The sequence below is a fragment of the Mobula hypostoma genome, chromosome 5, assembly GCF_963921235.1.
Source record: "Mobula hypostoma chromosome 5, sMobHyp1.1, whole genome shotgun sequence".
NCBI classification, from domain to species: Eukaryota; Metazoa; Chordata; class Chondrichthyes; order Myliobatiformes; family Myliobatidae; genus Mobula; species Mobula hypostoma.
In genome coordinates, this window is record NC_086101.1 from 125,601,040 (window position 1) to 125,622,880 (window position 21,841).

The 21,841-nt window shown below is 40.9% G+C and overlaps 1 protein-coding gene across 1 annotated transcript in view; it reads left to right on the top strand.

Moving 5' to 3' along the window:
- dnah6 (dynein, axonemal, heavy chain 6) overlaps nucleotides 1-21,841 on the top strand; it is a 402,938-nt gene that overhangs the window by 336,700 nt on the left and 44,397 nt on the right. The window contains exons 66-67 of the mRNA XM_063047640.1: nucleotides 10,867-11,027; nucleotides 17,978-18,066. Coding sequence (XP_062903710.1) covers nucleotides 10,867-11,027; nucleotides 17,978-18,066 — 250 coding nt within the window. The remainder of the gene's footprint in view (nucleotides 1-10,866; nucleotides 11,028-17,977; nucleotides 18,067-21,841) is intronic.

Consider the following 21,841-nt stretch of genomic DNA (forward strand, 5'->3'; position numbering starts at 1 on the left):
GTTGCGGATGTTCCCTTATTCAAGAAAGGGAGTAGAGATAGCCCAGAAAATTATAGACCAGGGAGTCTTACTTCAGTGGTTGGTAAGTTGATGGAGAAGATCCTGACAGGCAGGATTTATGAACATTTGGAGAGGTATAATATGATTAGGAATAGTCAGCATGGTGTCGTCAAGGGCAGGCTATGCCTCACGAGCCTGATTGAATTTCTTGAGTATGTGACTAAACACATTGATGAAGGAAGAGCAGTAGATGTAGTGTATATGGATTTCAGCAAGGCACTTGTTAAGGTATCCCATGCAAGGCTTATTGATAAAGTAAGGAGGCATGGGATCTGAGGGGACGTTGCCTTGTGGATCCAGAACTGGCTTGGCCACAGAAGGCAAAGAGTGGTTGTAGACGGGTCATATTCTGCATGGAGGTCGGTTACCAGTGGTGTGCCTCAAGGATCTGTTCTAGGACCCCTACTCTTCGTGATTTTTATAAATGACCTGGATGAAGAAGTGGAGGGATGGGTTAGTAAGTCTGCTGATGACACAAAGGTTGGGGGTGTTGTGGATAGTGTGGAGGGCTGTCAGAGGTTACCGCGGGACATTGATAGGATGCAAAACTGGGCTGAGAAGTGGCAGATGGAGTTCAACCCAGATGAGTGTGAGATGGTTCATTTTGGTAGGTCAAATACGATGGCAGAATATAGTATTAATGGTAAGACTCTTGGCAGTGTGGAGGATCAGAGGGACCTTGAGGTCCGAGTCCATAGGACACTCAAAGCTGCTGTGCAGGTTGACTCTGTAGTTAAGAAGCCATACGGTGTATTGGCCTTCATCAATTGTGAAATTGAATTTAGGAACCAAGAGGTAATGGTCCAGCTATATAGCACCCTGGTCAGACCCAACTTGGAGTACTGTGCTCAGTTCTGGTCACTTCATTACAGAAAGGATGTGGAAACCATAGAGAGGGTGCAGAGGAGATTTTCAAGGATGTTGCCTGGATTGGGGAACATGCCTCATGAAAACAGGTTGAGTGAACTCGGCCTTTTCTCCTTGGAATGACAGAGGATGAGGGGTGTCCCGATAGAGGTGTATAAGATGATGAGAGGCATTGATCGTGTGGATAGTCAGGGGCCTTTTCGCAGGGCTGAAATGGCTGCTACAAGAGGGCATAGGTTTAAGGTGCTGGGGAGTAGGTACAGTGGAGATGTCAGGGGTAAGTTTTTTACACAGGAGTGGTGAGTGCGTGGAATGGGCTGCTGGTAATAGTGATGGAGGCGGATACGATAGGGTCTTTTAAGAGACTTTTTGATAGGTACATGGAGCTTAGAAAAATAGAGGGCTATGGGTAACCCCAGTAATTTCTAAGGTAGGGACATGTTTGGCACAACTTTGTGGGCCGAAGGGCCTGTGATGTGCTGTAGGTTTTCTATGTTCCTATGTTTCTACCCAAGCCAGAATGCTTTTTATTGATTACAGTTCTGCCCTCAACACCATAGTCCGCAATGAGTTGACCATTAAACTACACAATCTGGGACTCAGTAACATCAATTCGCAACTGAATTCTGGATTTTCTTACCAATTGCACCCGGACAGTCAGACTAGACAGGTGCGCATCAACCTCCCTGACCCTGAGCACCAGCGTACTGCAGGCATGTGTACTGAGCCCACTCCTTTATGCTCTTTTTACCCGTGACTGTGCCCCTACCTATACCACCAACTTGATCATCAAATGTACAGATGGCATCACAGTGATTGGAATAATTGCAAATAACAATGAAACAGCATACAGAGAGGATGTGCAGAAATTCTGAATGGTGCAATACCCATAATTTTTCACTCAATATAAAAAACAATGAAATGATTATCAACCAGGAAATCAAGAAAGTATGAACAAGCTCCTCTGCCTACAAGCTGTGAAGCAGTGGAAAAGGTCTCTAGTTTTAAATTCTTGAGAGTGAACATCACAGAGGAGCTCTCCTGGACCAACGGCACCTCTCTGATAATGGGGAAGGCTCAGAAGCACCTGGACTATCTTAGGAGTTCAAAGAGAGCAAATCTGTCCCAAAAGCTCTTGGTAAACTTTTACCAATGTGCCATTAAGAGAATACGGATCCACTCCATGAAAGTATGGTGCACTAACTGCATCAGGATAGACTAGAAAACACTTCCATGAATGATAGGGACTGCACAGAACATCATGGCACAGCTACCAGATATGGAAGCCATCTACAATGAACACTGTTTATAGCACACTTGTAACATGGTGAGGGACTCATCCCACCCCAGTAATCGCCTGTTCAATCTCCTACCATCCAGTAGGAAATACAGAAACATCTTTGCATAGACATCCAGAATGAAAAACAGCATTTTCCCCAGGGCTGCTTGCATCTGAATATTGCCCCCACACCCACCCATAGTCTATAGATACTATGGACAATCTCTAAGTGCAATATTTAGGTTTAAATGGGGAAGCTACCTTCTTTTGATTTCAGAACTCCCTTTTTTTAAATTTCAGCTTTAATTCTTGATGCTATTTTATATTGAATCAATGTATTTTTAACATGGGCATGGGCAAAACCTGAATGGAGCAGTAACTGTTTCTTTTAATTTTAGCGTTATTTGTTTTAAATTCAGTTTTAACTTAGATGTTATTTTAAATGTAGTCATTGTGGTTTTAGTAATTGAACTGACAGTATGCTGTTTTGCACTGAATGGAGTATCACTGCAAATCTGTTGTCCTCAGCAATGACAATAGAGCTCTAATAATAAAAATAAATAAAATATAAGGGGAGATGGTCCTTGGGAAACTGAGAGGTCTGGAGGTAGATAAGTCACCTAGACCCGATGGACTACACCCTGGGGTTCTGAAAGAGGTTGCTGAAGAGATTGTGGAAGCATTAGATTTCAGAATGGTTTCGCAGGACTGGAAAATTGCAAATGTTACATCCACTATTTAAGAAGGGAGCGAGGAAGGAAAGTAAAGGCTAGTTAGCCTAACTTTAGTGTTGGAAAGATGTTGGAGTTCATTACTGAGGATGAGGTTTCAGGGTACTTGGATGTGCATGATAAAGTAGGCCAAAGTCAGCATGTTTCCCTTTGGGGAAATCTTGCCTGACAAACCTGTTGGAATTCTTTGAGGAAATAGCAGACAAGATAGAGAAAGGAGTGTCAGTGGATATTGTTTACTTGGATTTTCAGGAGACCTTTGACAAGGCTGCTTAACAAGAGCTCACATTGTTACAGGAAAAGATATTAGCATGGAGGGAGAAAAGAGTGGGAATAAAAGAGGCCTATTCTGGTTGGCTGCTGGTGACTAGTGGTGTTCGACAGAGGTCAGTATAGGGACCACTTCTTTTCATGTAAATGTCAATGATTTGGAAGATGTAATTGATAGCTTTGTGGCCAAATTTACAGATGATACAAAGGTGGTGAAGAGACAGGCAGTGTTGAGGAGGAAGGGAGTTTAAAGAAGGACTTAGGCAAATTGGGAGAATGGGCAAACAAATGGCAGATGAAATATAATGTAGGGAAGTATATGATTATGCATTTTGGTAGAAGCTATAAAGGCATAGACTAACTTTTAAAGTGGGAGGAAATTCAGAAATCAGAGTTGCAGAAGGACTTGAAGGTCCTTCTACAGGATTCCCTAAAGATTAAAGATGAGATACTGAGGCTTTATAAGGCATTGGTCAGACTGTACTTAGAGTATTATGAGCAGTTTCTTTTAATCTGAGAAAAGATATGCTAGCATTGGAGTGTTGCCAGAGGAGGTTCATGAGAATGGCTCCAGGAGTGAAAGAGTTAACGTATGAGCAGTGTTTGATGTCTCTGGACCTGTACTTACTGGAGTATAGAAGAATGAGGGGGATCTCATTGAAACCTATCAAATATTGAAATGTCTAGATAAAGTGGATGTTTAGTGGATGGTAAAGAGGATTTTTCAGACAGTAGGTGAGTCTAGGACTAGAGGGCACAGCCTCAGAATAGAGGTATATCCATTTAGAACCGAGATGGGGAGGAATTTCTTTAGCCAGAGGATGCTAAATCTGTAGAATTCATCACCACAAATGGCTGCGGAGGCTAAGACATTGGCTATACTTAAAGTGGAGGTTGATAAATTCCTGATTAATCAGAACATCAAAGGTTATGGGGAGAAGGCAGGACAATGGGGTTAAGAGGGACAATTAATCAGCCTTGATGAAATGATGGTAGAGCCTCGATGGGCCGAATAGCTTAATTCTGCTCCTATGTTTTATGGTCTTTTGGTCTGTATACCATGACTGTTTTAACATACTGAATGGCATAATAGTGAGTCTGGAACCTTCTTTGATCTTGTCTTGGGGTTTCAATGTAGTCCAGTTACAGTTCTATTTCTCCATTGTGTCCTCTAGTCTTACAATAATATAATACTCAGAATGTCTTTCTTTTAAAGACTGATTCTGATGCGCTATTGTATTGATAAATGTCATATTATTTATCTGAGTATCTTTATACGAGTGAAAAGAGATACAAGGTTGTTTTGTCTGTTGCAGAAACATTAATTGGCCTTCTGCTATGAGCTATTAGTCTTTGCAGTGTTTGCTTGTGTAGCTGCTTTGTAATTTAAATCTGATTACTGCTTATAGTTACATTTGAAAATAGTTTGAAGTCTGTAGGGTAATTAACTATGCTTTCCAATTAAGGCTGCTCTTCCCTAACAAATAGATGGTCATTTTCAAAAGTTGTTGAACTCATTTTTGACTCTAGATGGCTGTCTAATCAAAAGCTGGTTCCTTTTTCTTACACTGAGCTTCACTAAAACATTGTACAAACCAAGACATAAAGGCCAGAATTGTGTGTGGGTTGGAAATTTAAACTAATGGACAATCGGATAATTAAGAACAAATTTCAAAATTAAGGGGCCAATTTCACAAAATTATTGCTCCCTCTTAGTTTTCCTTTTATAATAGATGAGATCACACTGTCAATAGCATTTACAGCATATGAAATCGAAAGGTGAGTAAATCAGTATTTCACCTAAGATCTTTGAGGTTTTGGGCAGAGATTGCACTTTTTGTGAAGTGTCATTGAAATTCTAAAAAGTATCAGTGGTGTCAAGGCGTAATGGAAGAAGTTGGTAAATAAATTGGTTTATTATTGTCATGTCTGCAAAGATACAGTGAAAACGTTGTCTTGCATATTATCCATGCAGATCAATTGACTATACACACAAAGTTGCTGGAGGAACTCCAGAATTTAATACTTGTTACCCTGGATTTCCACCATCTGTGGAATATCTTGTATTTATCAATTCACTACAACAGCACATTAAGGTAATACAGGATAAAACAGCAACAGAGTGCAGGATAAAGTGTTGCAGCACAAAGTGTTGCAGCACAGAGAAAGTGCATTGCAGGTAGACAGCGAGTGCAAGGTCACAATGAGATAGATCTTTCATAAGTTTTCACGGGGAGAAGGGGGTCATGAGATGTGTGAAGTTGCCATTTCTAGAGAGAAGGATAGAGAAGGATCTTGGGAAACTGAAATGTCTGAAGGTAGATAAGTCACCTGGACAAGATGGCATACACCCCAAAGTTCTGAAAGAGGTGGGTGAAGAGATTGTGCAGGCATTAGTAATGATCTTTCAAGAATCACTAAATTCTGGAATGGTTCCAGAAGACTGGAAAATTGCAAATGTCACTCCGCTATTTAAGAAAGGAGAGAGGCAGAAGAAAGGAAACTATAGGCCAGTTAAAGGGCTCAGTGATTGGGAAGATGTTGGAGTTGATCATTAAAAATGTTTTATCAGGGTAGTTGGAGGCACATGATAAAATAGGCCATAGTCAGCATAGTATCCTCAAGGAAAGATGGCGCCTGACATATCTCTTGGAATTGTTTGAAGAAATAACAAGCAGGATAGACAAAGGAGAATTGGTTGATGGTATGTATTTGGATTTTTAGAAGACCTTTGTTAAGGTGTTACCCATGAGACTGCTTAACAAGCTATGAGCCCATGGTATTACAGGAAAGATTCTAGCATGGATAGAACATTGGCTGACTGGCAGCAGGCAAAGAGTGGAAATGAGGGGAGTCTTTTCTGCAACACACATCAAAGTTGCTGCTGAACGCAGCAGGCCAGGCAGCATCTCTAGGAAGAGGCACAGTCGACATTTCAGGCCAAGACCCTTCTCAAAGAGTCGGCCTGAAACGTTGACTGTACCTCTTCCTAGAGATGCTGCCTGGCCTGCTGTGTTCACCAGCAACTTTGATGTGTGTTGCTTGAATTTCCAGCATCTGCAGAATTCCTCATGTTTGGAGCCTTTTCTGGTTGGTTGCCGGTGACTAGTGGTCTAAGTTGGGACCGATTCTTTTTAAGTTATATGTGAATGATTTGGATGATGGAATTGATGGCTTTGATGCAAAGTTTGCAGATGATATGAAGATAGATGGAGAAAGTAGAGAGGCTCCAAAAGGACTTAGACAGATTAGGAGAATAGGCAAATAAGTGGCGGATGGAATATAATGTGATGTGAGAAAGTGTATGGTCATGCACTTTGGAAAAGGAAATGAGTAAGTTGGCTATTTTCTAAATGGAGAGAAAATACAATATAAGAAGTGCAAAGGGACTTGAAAATCATTGCGTAGGATTCCCTAAAGGTTAATTTGCAGGTTGCAGTGAGGAAGGCAAATATAATGTTAGCACTCATTTCAAGAGGACTAGAGTATAAAAACAAAGATGTAATGTTGAAACTTTATAAAGCACTCTTGAGGCCTCACTTGTAGTATTGTGAGCAGTTTTGGGCCCCTTATATTAGAATGGATGTGCTGAAATTGGAGAGAGTTCAAGGGAGGTTCACAAAAATTATTCCAGGATTGAATAGCTTGTCATATGAAAAGCATTTGATGGCTCTGAGTCTGTATTCTCTAGAATTTAGAAGAATGAGGAATGACCTCATTGAAATCTATCGAATATTGAATGGCCTCGATAAAGTGGATGTGGAGAGGATATTTCCTATGGTGGGAGAGTCTAAGACCAGAGAACACAGCTTCAGAACAGAGGAGTATCCTTTTAGAATGGAGATGAGGAGGAATTTCTATAGTCAGGGAGTGATGAATCTGTGGAATTCTTTGCCAGGCAACTGTGGAGGCCAAGTCTTTATGTATATTTAAGGCAGAGGTTGATAGATTCTTGAATGGTCGGGGCATGAAGGATACGGGGAGAAGGCAGAAGACTGGGGCTGAGAGGAAAATTGGATCAGCCATGATGAAATGGCAGTCAAGACTCGATGGGCCAAATGGCCTATTCTGTTCCTATATCTTATGGTCTATGGCACTGTGTACAGAAGTTGAGATGTTACATTGCACTTGTAGAAGACTTTGGTATATTGTAGTCAGTTTTTGTCACCCTAGGAAAAATGTTATTAAGCTGGACAGAGTGAAGTGGTTTATGAGGATGTTGTTGGGACTCAAGAAATTGAGTTGTGGAGAGATGTTAAGCAGAATAGGACATTTTGCAGTGGAGAGTAGGAGAATGATAGTGATCTTATAGCAGTGTTTAACATCATGAGAGGGCATAGATAGTGTCAATGCACATAGTTTTCTTTCCCCCCAGAATTGGGGAATCAGGATTTAGAGGGATAGGTTTAAGGTGAGAAGGGAGAGATTTAATAGGAACTGGGGAGAGGGGGATCTTTTTCACCCATAGGGTAGCCAGTATATGGAATGAACAAGCAGAGAAAGAAGTTGAGGCAGGAGCATTAACAATATTTAAAAGGTACTTGGGCAGGTATATGCATAGGAAAGGTTTAGGGGGATATGGGCCAAATATGGGTAGATGTTAATCTTAGTCAGCATGGACCAATTGACTCTGACTTTGACTCTATGAGAGTTACTGGGCTTATAATGAATATTGGTCACATCCAACTCCAAAGATGAATCTCATGGTAATATATGGTGACACTTAAGTGCTTTGATAATAAATTTACTTTGAACTTTGAACAAATGAAAGCAAAACAGATAATGAAAGGAAATGGAAATAAGAAGAGAGATGTATCTGTTTTACTTCAGCAGAAGAGCAGGAAACAACACAATCATGACTGTACCACGGAAAGAAATTATTTCCCTGTTATCTTCAGCACAGTTCTGATCTATAATGGTTCTAATAACAAAAAACGTTTATCTGGAGGGATGAGTTGGGGTCAGAGATGTGTTCAGTGTCAGAACAAGATTTGTTTCCGCTTTGCAGGGCTATAGAGAGTGAGTAGGTGAAGAGGACTACCTTGTTTGCTTTTGCATAGAGCCAGCACAGGCTTGATGAACTAAATCAGGGGTCCCCAACCTTTTTCGCACTGCGGACCGGTTTCATATTGAGAAAATTCTTGCCGACCAGCTGACCGGGGGTGGGGGGTGGGTGGTGGGTGGTGGTAGGGTTGCCAACGGACAAGAGTAGCAGTCAAATACGCTGGGTTTTCCCCAGGAAAGACTACAATGACCATGAAGCCTTGCGCGGGAACCAGTGCGCATGCGTAATTTGGCATGCGTATGCGATTTTTTTTCTACAAATCGTTTTTGGCGATTATGTTTGGGGGGGGGTCTTATTCACGACCAGATATCGGTGATAAGTGGCTACTACACTCAATTTCCTTTCTAAAAGGGTTTACCTAACGAATTTAATATTAAACGCACAGCGCATATTTTCCTCGCATGAATATAGTGATAAGTCAATTATCAGGGGAGCTTGAAGTAAGTGTTGAATGAACTTCCAGTAGAAGTGGTAGAGGCAGGTTCGATATTATCATTCAAAGGAAAATTAGAGTAGCGTTAAAATTAGAGTAGGTGAGAGTAGCGTTCGGCACGGACAAGAAGGGGAGAGATGGCCTGCTTCCGTGCTGTAATTGTTATATCGTTATATAAGTCAATAGCATCATAACATTTTAAGTAACGTTTAGATATTAAACACGCAGCACATTTTTCCCATATGAACATATAAAATCATTGCAACACACCAATATCGCTGAATCAGTGGGAGCCCTGGGCTTGTTTTCCTGCAACAACACGGTCCTATCGAGGGGTGATGGGAGACAGTGATACTCGAAGGAGGTTCCTTATGTCCAGTCTATTCCGCAATTTGGTTTTCATTGCATAGATATGTTGGAAATGGAAGCAACGTTTTCAGTGCTTTCGTGGCTATCTCAGGATATTCAGCCTTGACTTTGATCCAGAATGCCGGCAGAGATGTTATGTCAAACATACTTCCCAGCCCGTCGTCATTTGCAAGCTCGAGGAGTTGATCTCCTTCCCGCACTGACATGGATGACGTGCGGGTGATGACCTCGCATGCGTGATGGCTCAACAGTGGGTGACAGGGAATGAGGAAAGGTGCAGCTAACTCATATCGCTAAATCATATTGCTTCCTCGCGGCCCGGTAGCACATGCTTTGAGGCCCGGTACCGATCCGTGGCTCAGTGGTTGGGGACCGCTGAACTAAATATCCTGCTTCCATGCTGAAACCTTTTGATGATTTTGTGAATTTAGTGAGCTAGTGGAAAGTGATGGAGACCAGCAACATAAAACTAGAAACAGTCCTCAGTTTTATCTTGTGCTGATGATGAAACTGAGAAGTTTAGAACCAGAATGCTGGAAATATAAAGTCCCTCAAACTATTTATTTTTCTAACCTCCCAATCTTGACCATCCTATAACAATCCTGTCATCATTATATATGAACTAGACAATGGGGTGACCTGTTGGGGCACCCTTTGAGAGAAGGGTAGTGCAGTCTGATGTGACCAGAATGAACATTAAATTTTCTTGAATGCTATTGGTATTGCTTTGCTTTGGAAACCGAAGTGGAAAACCTCAGTTTATTAAAGAAGAAGGATGCATAGCAAAGCAAATATGGTCCCTCCTCATTAAATGGAGAACACCTTTGATGGCATCATTTCTGGTTTATCTGCCACCCTTGTGCCTCTTGTTGTCATTCTGGAGATGTGCAGTCCTTTCATCCCCCATCTCTTTATCTCTTCTGCTGTTTGTTGTTTGTCTCTGATCCTGGAGACGTGCATGCCTCTCATCCTCTCTCTTCTTCTCTCATCTTTTTCTGTCCTGACTCTTTGATCCTGGAGTCATGCGGCCCTGGCCTCATCCGATTTTTGTTCTCTCCCTCTCCTTGCTGCTTCCCGACGACGTTTGGCGTCGTCCCTTGCCCATAATGTCCCCCTTCCCTTTCCACACGGCATAATTAAGCTGACCATTTTTTTTTATCCTAATGTTGGATAGAAGATACGAAGCAGTAACACCAAAGGATGCTGATTATTCTTGATGATGTGGTTGGCACTCTCCTAAGTGGATGTGATATAGTCACCACTGTCCTTTGACTGCAGCAGGTTTTATGGGTGTCTGAAAGTACGTCATTACAGTAAGATTTAATTATCTCTTATTGATGGCTGACAGTTAGATCTGTCCCAATCCTGCACATGCTGATGGTGATTAGCAGACTGTGACCCCTCAAAATAGAGCTGCCCTGCCCTTTTGCTCTGATAGGTGTTGCTGCTGAGACTGGCCGTGCACATGCGTCGGGCTGTCACGTCCCGATTTCCATAATGGCGGATAGGCTCTCAGGTGAAAGCGAGCCTGTTGATTTTTGGCGAATGAGCAATTTTCTACAAATATATAACCATGAACTTTGCTTGCATTTTGTAAGTTAGCGCATTTTAATTTGATTTAGCCAAAAAAAGTGCCGCTGTAATGCACCGTTTGCGCTAATTGGAGGTCACAAACAGACAGACAGAGCATGAGAGTTTTAGTAGTATATCAATTATACATATCATCTTACAATAAGTCTGTTGCTTATGCATGACAAGAATATGTGGGTTCTTGCTTTCTTTTCTGATGCAGGGTGGACTCTATTTCCCTTGGACAAGGACAAGGACCTATTGCCGAAAAACTGATTAAAGAAGCACTAAAGACAGGAAACTGGGTTTTTCTTCAAAATTGTCATCTTGCAGTCTCTTGGATGTTAGCTATGGAGGAAATAGTTAAGTCATTCACAGAACCAAGTGAGTATACATGAATTGCATTGAGAAAACACAGGGCATATATCCCAGTTTAAAACAAATCTGTGGATATTTGTTCATTTTTTTCTAAGTCTTTGACACTGTTGAATTTTTGCTGTTGTATTTTAAAGGTATTTTTTGTTTCAAACAGGATAATTTTCCATAAAGTGCATGACTAACAAAAGTTGTGTTAACAATTACCATTCAAGAACCCGTTCATAGATACTTAGATTTTGATTGGAATGATTTTTTCAGCAAGATTTCCATTGTTAAAAAGCTTTATTTTTACTAACTGTTCTTTAAAGGATTTAAGAAGAAGCAGCAAGGTTAATTATAAAAGGAGAAAGAAATATGTTCAATTTAGTACAGTGGTGTAGCTGTGTAGCTTCAGTGACCCATATTCAATCCTGACCTCTGGATAACCCTTGAAAAAGGGTTCTAAGAGTAAACCTGGCAATTATCAGACTGTGAGTTTGACGTCAGTGGTGGGTAAATTGATGTAAAGTATTCTTAGAGATGGTATATATAATTATCTGGATAGACAGAGTCTGATTAGGAACAGTCAACATGGATTTGTGCGTGGAAGGTCATGTTTAACAAATCTTATTGAATTTTTTGATGAGGTTACTGAGAAAGTTGATGAGGGTAAAGCGGTGGATGTTGTCTATGTGGACTTCAGTAAGGCCTTTGAAAAGGTTCCACAGGGAAGGTTAGTTAGGAAGGTTCAATCGTTAGGCATTAATATGGAAGTAGTAAAATGGATTCAGCAATGGCTAGATGGGAGACGCCAGAGAGTAGTGGTGGATAACTGTGTGTCAGAATGGAGGGTGGTGTGTAGCGGTGTGCCTCAGGGATCTGTACTGGGTCCAGTGTTGTTTGTCATATATATTAATGATCTGGATGATGGGGTGGTAAATTGGATTAGTAAGTATGCAAATGATAATAAGATAGGTGGCGTTGTGGATGATGAGGTAGGTTTTCAAAACTTGCAGAGAGATTTAGGACAGTTAGAAAAGTGGGCTGAAAGATGGCAGATGGAGTTTAATGCTGAAAAATGTGACGTGCTACATTTTGGTAGGACTAATCAAAATAGGACATACATGGTAAATGGTCGGGCATTGAAGAATGCTGTAGAACAGAGGGATCTAGGAATAATGGTGCATAGTTCCCTGAAGGTGGAATCTCATGTGGATAGGGTGGTGAAGAAAGCTTTTGGTATGCTGACCTTTATTAATGAGAGCATTGAGTATAGGAGTTGGGATGTAATGTTGAAATCATATAGGGCATTGGTAAGGCCAAATTTGGAGTATTGTGTACAGTTCTGGTCACTGAATTATAGGAAAGGTGTCAATAAAATTGAGAGAGTACAGAGGAGGTTTATTAAGATGTTATCTGGGTTTCATCTCCTAAGTTACAGAGAAAGGTTGAACAAGTTAGGTCTTTATTCTTTGGAGCGTAGAAGGTTGAAGGGGGACTTGATAGAGGTGTTTAAAATTATGAAGGGGATTGATAGAGTTGACGTGGATAGGCTTTTTCCATTGAGAGTGGGGGAGATTCAAACAAGAGGACATGAGTTGAGAGTTAAAGGCCAAAAGTTTAGGGGTAACATGAGGGGGAACTTCTTTACTCAGAGAGTAGTAGCTGTGAGCTTCCAGCAGAAGTGGTTGAAGCAGGTTCAATGCTGTCGTTTAAAGTTAAATTGGATAGATATATGGACAGGAAAGGAATGGAGGGTTATGGGCTGAGTGCAGGCCGGTGGGACTAGGTGAGAGTAAGAGTTCAGCCGAGATGGCCTGTTTCCGTGCTGTAATTGTTATATGGTTATATGGTTATATCATTTCTGTATCTCCATGGGTTTCCTCTGGGTGGTATGGTTTCCTTGAAAAATATGCAGCCTAATATGCACTTGATCTAGGTTGTTCAGCAATTCTGATTTTTTGCATGGGTCTTGCAGACCATGAGATCTTCTATTGACTCATGCCAGATCATCTTCTTATCTGCATTGGCTTTTCCATACCCAATAGATATCTTCTCAGTGTAACACATCTGACTGAACCAATTGCTTTTCACCTTGTTTGAGGGTTTTTATAATAATTTAACTGTTTCTCTAGAATATCTGTAAACTAGTTCTGTCAAAATCTGCAGACAGGAGGAGCAAATCTGTATAGAGATAGCAGGCAACTGCAGGAAACATAAAGTTGTGGTGGTGGGGGATTTTAATTTTCCCTATATTGATTGGGACTCCCATACTGTTAGGGGTCTAGATGGTTTAGAGTTTGTAAAATGTGTTCAGGAAAGTTTTCTAAATCAATATATAGAGGTACCAACTAGAGGGGATACAATATTGGATCTCCTGTTAGGAAACGAGTTAGGACAAGTGACAGAAGTGTGTGTTGGGGAGCACTTTGGTTCCAGTGATCATAATACCATTAGTTTCAACTTGATGATGGACAAGGATAGATCTGGTCCTAGGGTTGAGGTTCTGAACTGGAAGAAGGCCAAATTTGAAGAAATGAGACAGGATCTAAAAAGCGTGGATTGGGACAGGTTGTTCTTTGGCAATCTATCTGGCGGACAGAGAATGCAGGATCTTCCAGTGGCCACACATTTTAATTCCACATCCCATTCCCATTCTGACATGTCTATCCACGGCCTCCTCTACTGTCAAGATGAAGCCACACTCAGGTTGGAGGAACAACACCTTATATTCCGTCTGGGTAGCCTCCAACCTGATGGCATGAACATTGACTTCTCTAACTTCCGCTAATGCCCCACCTCCCCCTCGTACCCCATCTGTTATTATTTTTATACACACATTCTTTCTCTCACTCTCCTTTTCCTCCCTCTGTCCCTCTGACTATACCCCTTGCCCATCCTCTGGTTCCCCCCCCACCCTTGTCTTTCTCCCCGGACCTCCTGTCGCATGATCCTCTCATATCCCCTTTGCCAATCACCTGTCCAGCTCTTGGCTCCATCCCTCCCCCTCCTGTCTTCTTCTATCATTTTGGATCTCCCCCTCCTCCTCCCACTTTCAAATCTCTTACTAACTCTTCCTTCAGTTAATCCTGACGAAGGGTCTCGGCCTGAAACGTCGACTGTACCTCTTCCTAGAGATGCTGCCTGGCCTGTTGTGTTCACCAGCAACTTTGATGTGTGTTGCTTGAATTTCCAGCATCTGCAGTATTCCTGTTGTTTGCGAGATCATGGAAATTGTACAGATTGAAAAGGAGGAGGTGCTTGCTATCTTGAGGCAAATTAAAGTGGATAAATCCACAAGACCTGACAGGGTATTCCGTTGGACCTTGAAGGAGACTAGTGTTGAAATTGCAGGGGCCCTGGCAGCTGCATTTAAAATGTCGGTGTCTACGGATGAGGTGCTGGAGGATTGGAGAGTGGCTCATGTTGTTCCGTTGTTTAAAAAAGGATCGAAAAGTAATCCGGGAAATTATAGACCAGTAAATTTGACGTTGGTAGTGGGTAAGTTATTGGAGGGAGTACTAAGAGACAGAATCTACAAGCATTTGGATAGACTGGGACTTATTAGGGAGAGTCAACATGGCTTTGTGCGTGGTAGGTCATGTTTGACCAATCTATTGGAGTTTTTCGAGGAGGTTACCAGGAAAGTGGATGAAGGGAAGGCAGTGGATGTTGTCTACATGGACTTCAGTAAGGCCTTTGACAAGCTCTCGCATGGGGGGTTAGTTAGGAAAATTCAGTTGCTAGGGGTACATGGAGAGGTGGTAAATTGGATTAGACATTGTCTCAATGGAAGAAGCCAAAGAGTGGTAGTAGAGAATTGCTTCTCCGAGTGGAGGCCTGTGACTAGTGGTGTGCCACAGGGATCAGTGCTGGGTCCATTGTTATTTGTCATCTATATCAATGTTCTGGATGATAATGTGGTAAAGTGGATCAGCAAATTTGCTGATGATACAAAGATTGGAGGTGTCGTAGGCAGTGAGGAAGGTTTTCAGAGCCTGAAGAGGGACTGGGACTAGCTGGAAAAATGGGCTGAAAAATGGCAGATGGAGTTTAATACAGACAAGTGTGAGGTATTGCACTTTGGAAGGACAAACCAAGGTAGAACATACAGGATAAATGGTAAGGCACTGAGGAGTGCAGTAGAACAGAGGGATCTGGGAATACAGATACAAAATTCTCTAAAAGTGGCGTCACAGGTAGATAGGGTCGTAAAGAGAGCTTTTGGTACAATGGCCTTTATCAATCAAAGTATTGAGTATAAGAGCTGGAATGTTATGATGAGGTTGTATAAGGCATTGGTGAGGCCGAATCTGGAGTATTGTGTTCAGTTTTGGTCACCAAATTACAGGAAGGATATTAATAAGGTTCAACGAGTGCAGAGAAGGTTTACAAGGATGTTGCCAGGACTTGAGAAACTCAGTTCCAGAGAAAGGTTGAATAGGTTAGGACTTTATTCCGTGGAGCGTAGAAGAATGAGGGGAGATTTGATAGAGGGTATAAAATTATGATGCGTACAGATAGAGTGAATGCAAGCAGGCTTTTTCCACTGAGGCAAGGGGAGAAAAAAAAACAGAGGACATGGGTTAAGGATGAGGGGGGAAAAGTTTAAAGGGAACATTAGCGGGGGCTTCTTCACACAGAGAGTGGTGGGAGTATGGAATGAGCTGCCAGACGAGGTGGTAAATGCGGGTTCTTTTTAAACATTTAAGAATAAATTGGACAGATACATGGATGGGAGGTGTATGGAGGGATATGGTCCGTGTGCAGGTCAGTGGGACTAGGCAGAAAATAGTTTGGCACAGCCAAGAAGGGCCAAAAGGCCTGTTTCTGTGCTGTAGTTTTTCTGTGGTTTCTATGGTTTCTAAAACGTTCAGGTGGATCATTGAATTTTCCGTTGAACTGCCTGCCTCTGACATATGTGAGTTGACTTGAATTTGTTGAATTCATAGTTGACTACTATGACTTTGACATAAGCATTGACTTCAGCACAGCCTTTTTTTTCGGGAAACTTCATGCTTGTCACCTCTGACCAAATCACTGCTCTGCTCTGTTTGTCTGTTTTTCAACCTTGCTTGTCTCCACAGGTGCTTCTGTAATCATTACTTTCATTGATATCCTCATGTACTACATGCTTAAAAAAATTCTGGATAATCTGAGCAGGTCAGGTAACAGGTGTAGCCGGACTCTCAAAGAATCCATGACTCTCTAAGAATGCCTTCATCCTTTCCTACTGGAATCTACTCTCCAAACTTACATCTAGAGATACTGTGTTCCTATACACTGTCTTGCTGCTTCACCACATTCCTCAGCTCTGTGGTACACAACATTCTTTGAGCTATTTTTTTAACGTGGAGTATAGACATCTGTCAACTACATTAACAACTTGGCTTTCTTTCCAACCCAAGCTTTACATTTCCCCACTGGGTAAATTATTGTCAAATATAGAATTAGGATCACAATGAGGTTTATTGTCACTGATATTAGTTGTGAAATTTGTTGCTTTAAGGCTGCAGTACACTGCAGGCCTAACAAATTACTATGAGTTACAATGAAATATGTAAATAAATAGTGCTAAAGAGAAATAGTGGTAATGTTAATGGCTTCAGTTTAATGATGGAGAGGAAGAAGCTGTTCCCATAGAGTGGGTCTTCAGAATTCCATTCCTCCTCCTAGGTGGTAGTGAGAAGAGAGCATGTCCCAGATAGTGGGAATCCTTAATGATAGATGCCACCTTCTTGAGACTCTGCCTTTTGAGATTTTCCTCAACGGTGGAGGGGCTTGTAGCTGACTGAGTCTACAACCCTCTGAAGCCTCCTATGATCCTGTGCATTGGGAACCTCCATACTAGTTGGGGCTGCCACCAATTAGAATGTTCTCTACAGTATATCTGTAGAAATTTGCCAGAGCCTTGGTGACCTACCAAATTTCCTCAAATTCCTAATGAAGTATAAATACTGGTGTATCTTTGTAATGATTGCATCAATATGGTGGGCCCAAGACAGATCCTCTGAGACGTTGATGCGCAGGGACTTGAAACTACTCAACCTTTCCACCACTAACCCCTCAATGAGGACTGGTGTGTGTTCTCCTGATTTCCCCTTCCTGAAGTCAACAATCAGTTCCTTGGTGTTGCTGATGTTGAGTGCAACATCATTATTGTGACATCACTCGACCAAACTAATTTGCTCCTGTTAGCTTCCTCGTCACCATCTGAGATTCTGCCAATAACAATGGTGTAATTGGTAAATATATAGATGGCATTTGAATTGTACCTAGCAACACAGTCATAAGTGTAGAGAGAATAGAGCAGTGGGCTAAGCAGTATCCTTGAGGCCATCTATGTTGGCCTGTGGATCATTGCCTGATCCTTGCTTGGTACACCTGCTCCCACAGTTAAGGTGTCTCTATTAGTGGATTCTCATTTTGAACTTACTTTCTCTTCTTATCCAAGGTAGTTGTATAGCTGTCTTTAAACTACTATTTTCTGCAATTATTCACATTCGAGTTGCAGTCTCTAACCTTGGTTTGTTGGTGTCAGCTAATTAAAGATCTTTAGGTATCTTTCAAATCTACCCACTCAATTGAATGTTTGATTTGAGCCAGTAGGAGAGTTTTCTATAGAACCTTGCTTCCTGAAGCCATGATACTTTCTTAAACACAGTCTGTCTGTCTGAATGATTTGATCCAGTCGACTCCATGGTCACTGGTGTATAGTTATTACTGAAAATTATGATAGACAACTGGACCAACCCATCTCTACTGGATATTCAAGAGTTTGCAATGTCTTAAGTTCTTAGTTATTTTATAATAATACTTAGCAGTCAGAACTTTGTAACAATGGAAGATGTCCAGAAAGGTAAATGCATTCCCCACTGGTTTACAGTGCTTGTAGGGGGTTAACATATTCCGTAATCTCTCATTATTTGCACCAATATTTTAAAAAACTGATAAAAAAACTGCTTGATTTATTCTAGATGCTGTTATTCATGAGAATTTCAGACTGTTCCTGAGCTCCATGCCAACTAATACCTTTCCTGTAACAGTTTTACAGAACTCAGTCAAGGTAATACATTCTGAAGATTTCAGATAAATATTGTTATAAAACTAAATTTCCAGGGTAGAGCCACATTCTTTATGAAGATATTCAATGACAAATGTGTTATTTTATACTGTATATTTTCTAATAATTCTGGCTAATTCCGTTAATTCACAGAATGCATGCAGCTTAAGTTTGGCATTCTATTCTTTTCTGTTTGTTCTCAGGATGTGGATATTGCTGACAATGTCAGCAGTTATTGCCCATCTCTACTGAGGGAACACTCATGATGCAACCATGTTGGTGGGTCTAGAGACACAAGTAGGGCCAGACTGGGTGAAGATGGAAAAATTCCTTCCCTTAAGTGTACATTATTGAACTATATTGATGTTTCCAGCATTCTGTACTTTCACAGATGCTAATTTTTATAACTTGACTTTATATTCTCAGCTATCTTGGTGGAATTCCAATACGTGACTCTGGCTTAATGGCTCGGAACTTGGGTTGACAGTGCAGGTTTTCAGTCAGTATGCTGCTACACCCTGTTGGTCTGTCAATGCTCAGGGCAATTGAGCAGTGAGAATACTATGGAGTAGGTTTTGTACTTGGCCAAGTGTACAACATGCATATATATCATAGCAACTGTTCTTTGTGCTCTACTTTTAAAAATTGGTTCCATTGATGGTAATGAAACAACATTTCAAAAGCGGAGTGTCAAATGCAAGCAAACTATACAATATATGTATATTTAGCAGGTGTGATCAACAGTGAACTTCTGCTCTGGAATGTTTCAGTAAATTATCTTTAATGGCTGCTCATGAATATATTATCGATTTCACTGAGGGTACGGTTGCTCCTACCCAACCTAATTGTCCTCTGTGTGAAGTAAGATGACAGGATAAATGTGCAGATTTCAGTGAAAATTATATTGTCATGATGGTGGTTTAAGGAGAATATTCTGCACTTACACAAGAGTTTCCTCATTTTCCTAAGCTGGGCAGGTAGATAAACTCCAGTCCTGATGTAGTTGTAGTTTGAAGGTGGATTTATTATTCACCAATGTGTTGCAGCACTCAAGGAGCTGAGTAAAAAGACAATATTTCTCAGTGTTCTCATGAAAGGTTGACTTGTCAAAGAATGAATGAATATACAAGCAATTATATGATTGCTGACTAATGTTGAAGGTTAATTACTTAATAATGCAATAATAAGTAATCAACAACAGCTGTAAACTTACAATTAAGCAATGAGATCTAGTAGTTAGAAATGAAGTAGCAAACCAAATCAGGGGTGACATAACAGGGTAGTTATTTAACATTTGTCTACTAGTCTCTAGAACCACAATCTTAAGATTAAACATTAGCTATTAGATCAGATAATGGACCAGAATTGTTGATTCTATGCTGGAATGCCAGCAGCATGTTTACTTGATCCAGATATGGAGGACCAGTCTTGCTGGATCTTGACATGCAGAACTCCAGCAATATGACTTGAGTGTTAGCATGACCTTGGCAGTGCTGTCCTATCCTCATAAATCTTTGACCATAGTCCCCATCTATAGTTTGTAAAGATTGTAAGTGATGTTGAATACTTCTAACATATCACAACCGTGACTAAAAATGAAATACATAATCAATATTACTGGGACAGATTTTATGTTGGTTTATTTCCTGTGATAATAGTAAAAGATATTTTTTGTCTTCTGGTATGCCAAGTATTGAGTTAAGCAGCATCTGCTTGAAAATTCACAAATAGTCTTTAGGTCCACTAGATGGTGCATTTCACCACAGTTCAAATATAAAATATAGTGAATCATCATGTATGTTTTAGGCACTCTTTCCGAACCTTCTATAAGTCTGGCATGTGGTTAGCACCATCTGTTCTCTGGCCCACTGAGAAGACAAAATTATTTCCATGGATGGACCTCATCTGCGGATGTCTAAGCTGCAGTGCTGAGCTTTCTTTTCTCTGCCAGATGACCCTGGAGTATATGTGCTATGATGTTCAGCTACCTGTAACCCAGCATTAATTTCACATCATTCCAAGCTCTCTCCTTCTACCAATCTTTGTATCGTTAATCTTAGATAGTGCAATTAGATTGTGGGAATAATAATTCAACACTGCAAAAAAATTATGACAGTTATGTACAATTAATACATTTAAAACAATGTATTTTCTAAATCACAAACAAGAGAACATCTGGAAATCCATGTAACACACACAAAATGCTGGAAGAATTCAGAAGACCAGGCAGCAGCTATGGAAAAGAGTACAGTTGACGGTTTAGGCTGCCTGGCCTGCTGAGCTCCTCCAGCATTTTGTGTGTGCTGCTTTATTTTCTAAATGTTGTATTTTGAAACTTAGTAAGTGTGTATTTCAGTTGAATTTGTCTATTTTCTGCAAATGAAAGCTCTAATTTATGCCTAAAATGATCAGAACTGACAGTGCCCAGTGTTATTAGAGAAGCTTCGAACTCTGGGCCAGTGATCGATATTTTGCTTGCAGTGACCACTATAGCAAACTGTGAGCTGGAACTGATGAGACAGGCTAAAGGATCTGAATGATATTTAGGTTCATTGGAATCTGAAATGGAAGTTCTAGCCATTTTAACTCTTTATTTCAGACTCTACAGTGGATTGAGCAGAGACAAGACAAAAAGGCCTTGTCTAGTGCTCAGGAACAAAGGTGCTGGTGGAATCAGCACTAAAGCGTAACAAATTATTGTTGTAGCAGTAAGCTGGCTCAGTTCCTCCCTCCTGCTGAACATTGCTCGTCTCGGGACCTAACCGAGGGATGAACCTTCTGCAAGATCTCCTGCAGCAATGAAACAGTTAAGGTGATTTCAGTACCACATGGCCATTGTAGAATGTGCCACTAAAGCCATATGCAATGACCACCTGGGTGGACTGATATTGGATGAGTTGGGGCAAAAGGTGCAACCACTCGTTGCTACCTGGGCAGCATGATGACTCTGTGCCATGATTGGGTACTGGTAGCATCTACTCCATATATTGACAAACCACTGAGAAACTTTGGCTTCCCTCATCAAACCCAACTCACAAACTCCTCCATGCCTTCGAGCAAAATGGTGGTTGCTGGTCTAGAGTTAGGAGCTTCTCATATGAAATTAGTTATCGTATTGCAGGCTGTGGAGGTCTCAAATGCAGGAAACAGCCACCATTTAACAGTCTGCTGTGATCTCCATTTAAAGAGAAGATCTTTTTGTCATAGGAAACTACACATAGCAGCTCTAAGCTTCATAATAGATTGCTGACTTACTTTCTAAGGTACTCCAATGGTATTGAAACAAAAACAATTAGTGTTTTTGCTAATTTTGGGGATTAGTTTAATGACTGTCTCAGTAGTCATGTTGCTAGAAGTGTGAGTTCAGGCTAGTTGTCACAGAGAGGACCATGGACTTCAAAGTTCAAAGTAAATTTATTATTAAAGTACATATGTCACCACATACTACCCTGCAGGCATTCACAGTAAATACAAAGAACCACAATAAAATCAATGAAAAATGGCACACAACAAGATGGACAAACAGCCAATGTGCAAAAGAACAAATTGTGCAAATACAAAATGAAAGAAAAACAAAATAATAATGATAAATTAAAAAAACAATAAATATCAAAACATGATTAGAGAGTCCTTGAAGTGAGTCCATTGGTTATGGGAACAGTTCAGTGTGGGTCCTGACGCTCCTGTACCTCCTTCCTGATGGCAGCAGTGAGAGGAGAGCATTGTGTGGATAGTGGGGGTCTTTGATGATGGATGCTGCTTTCCTGTGACCGCACTC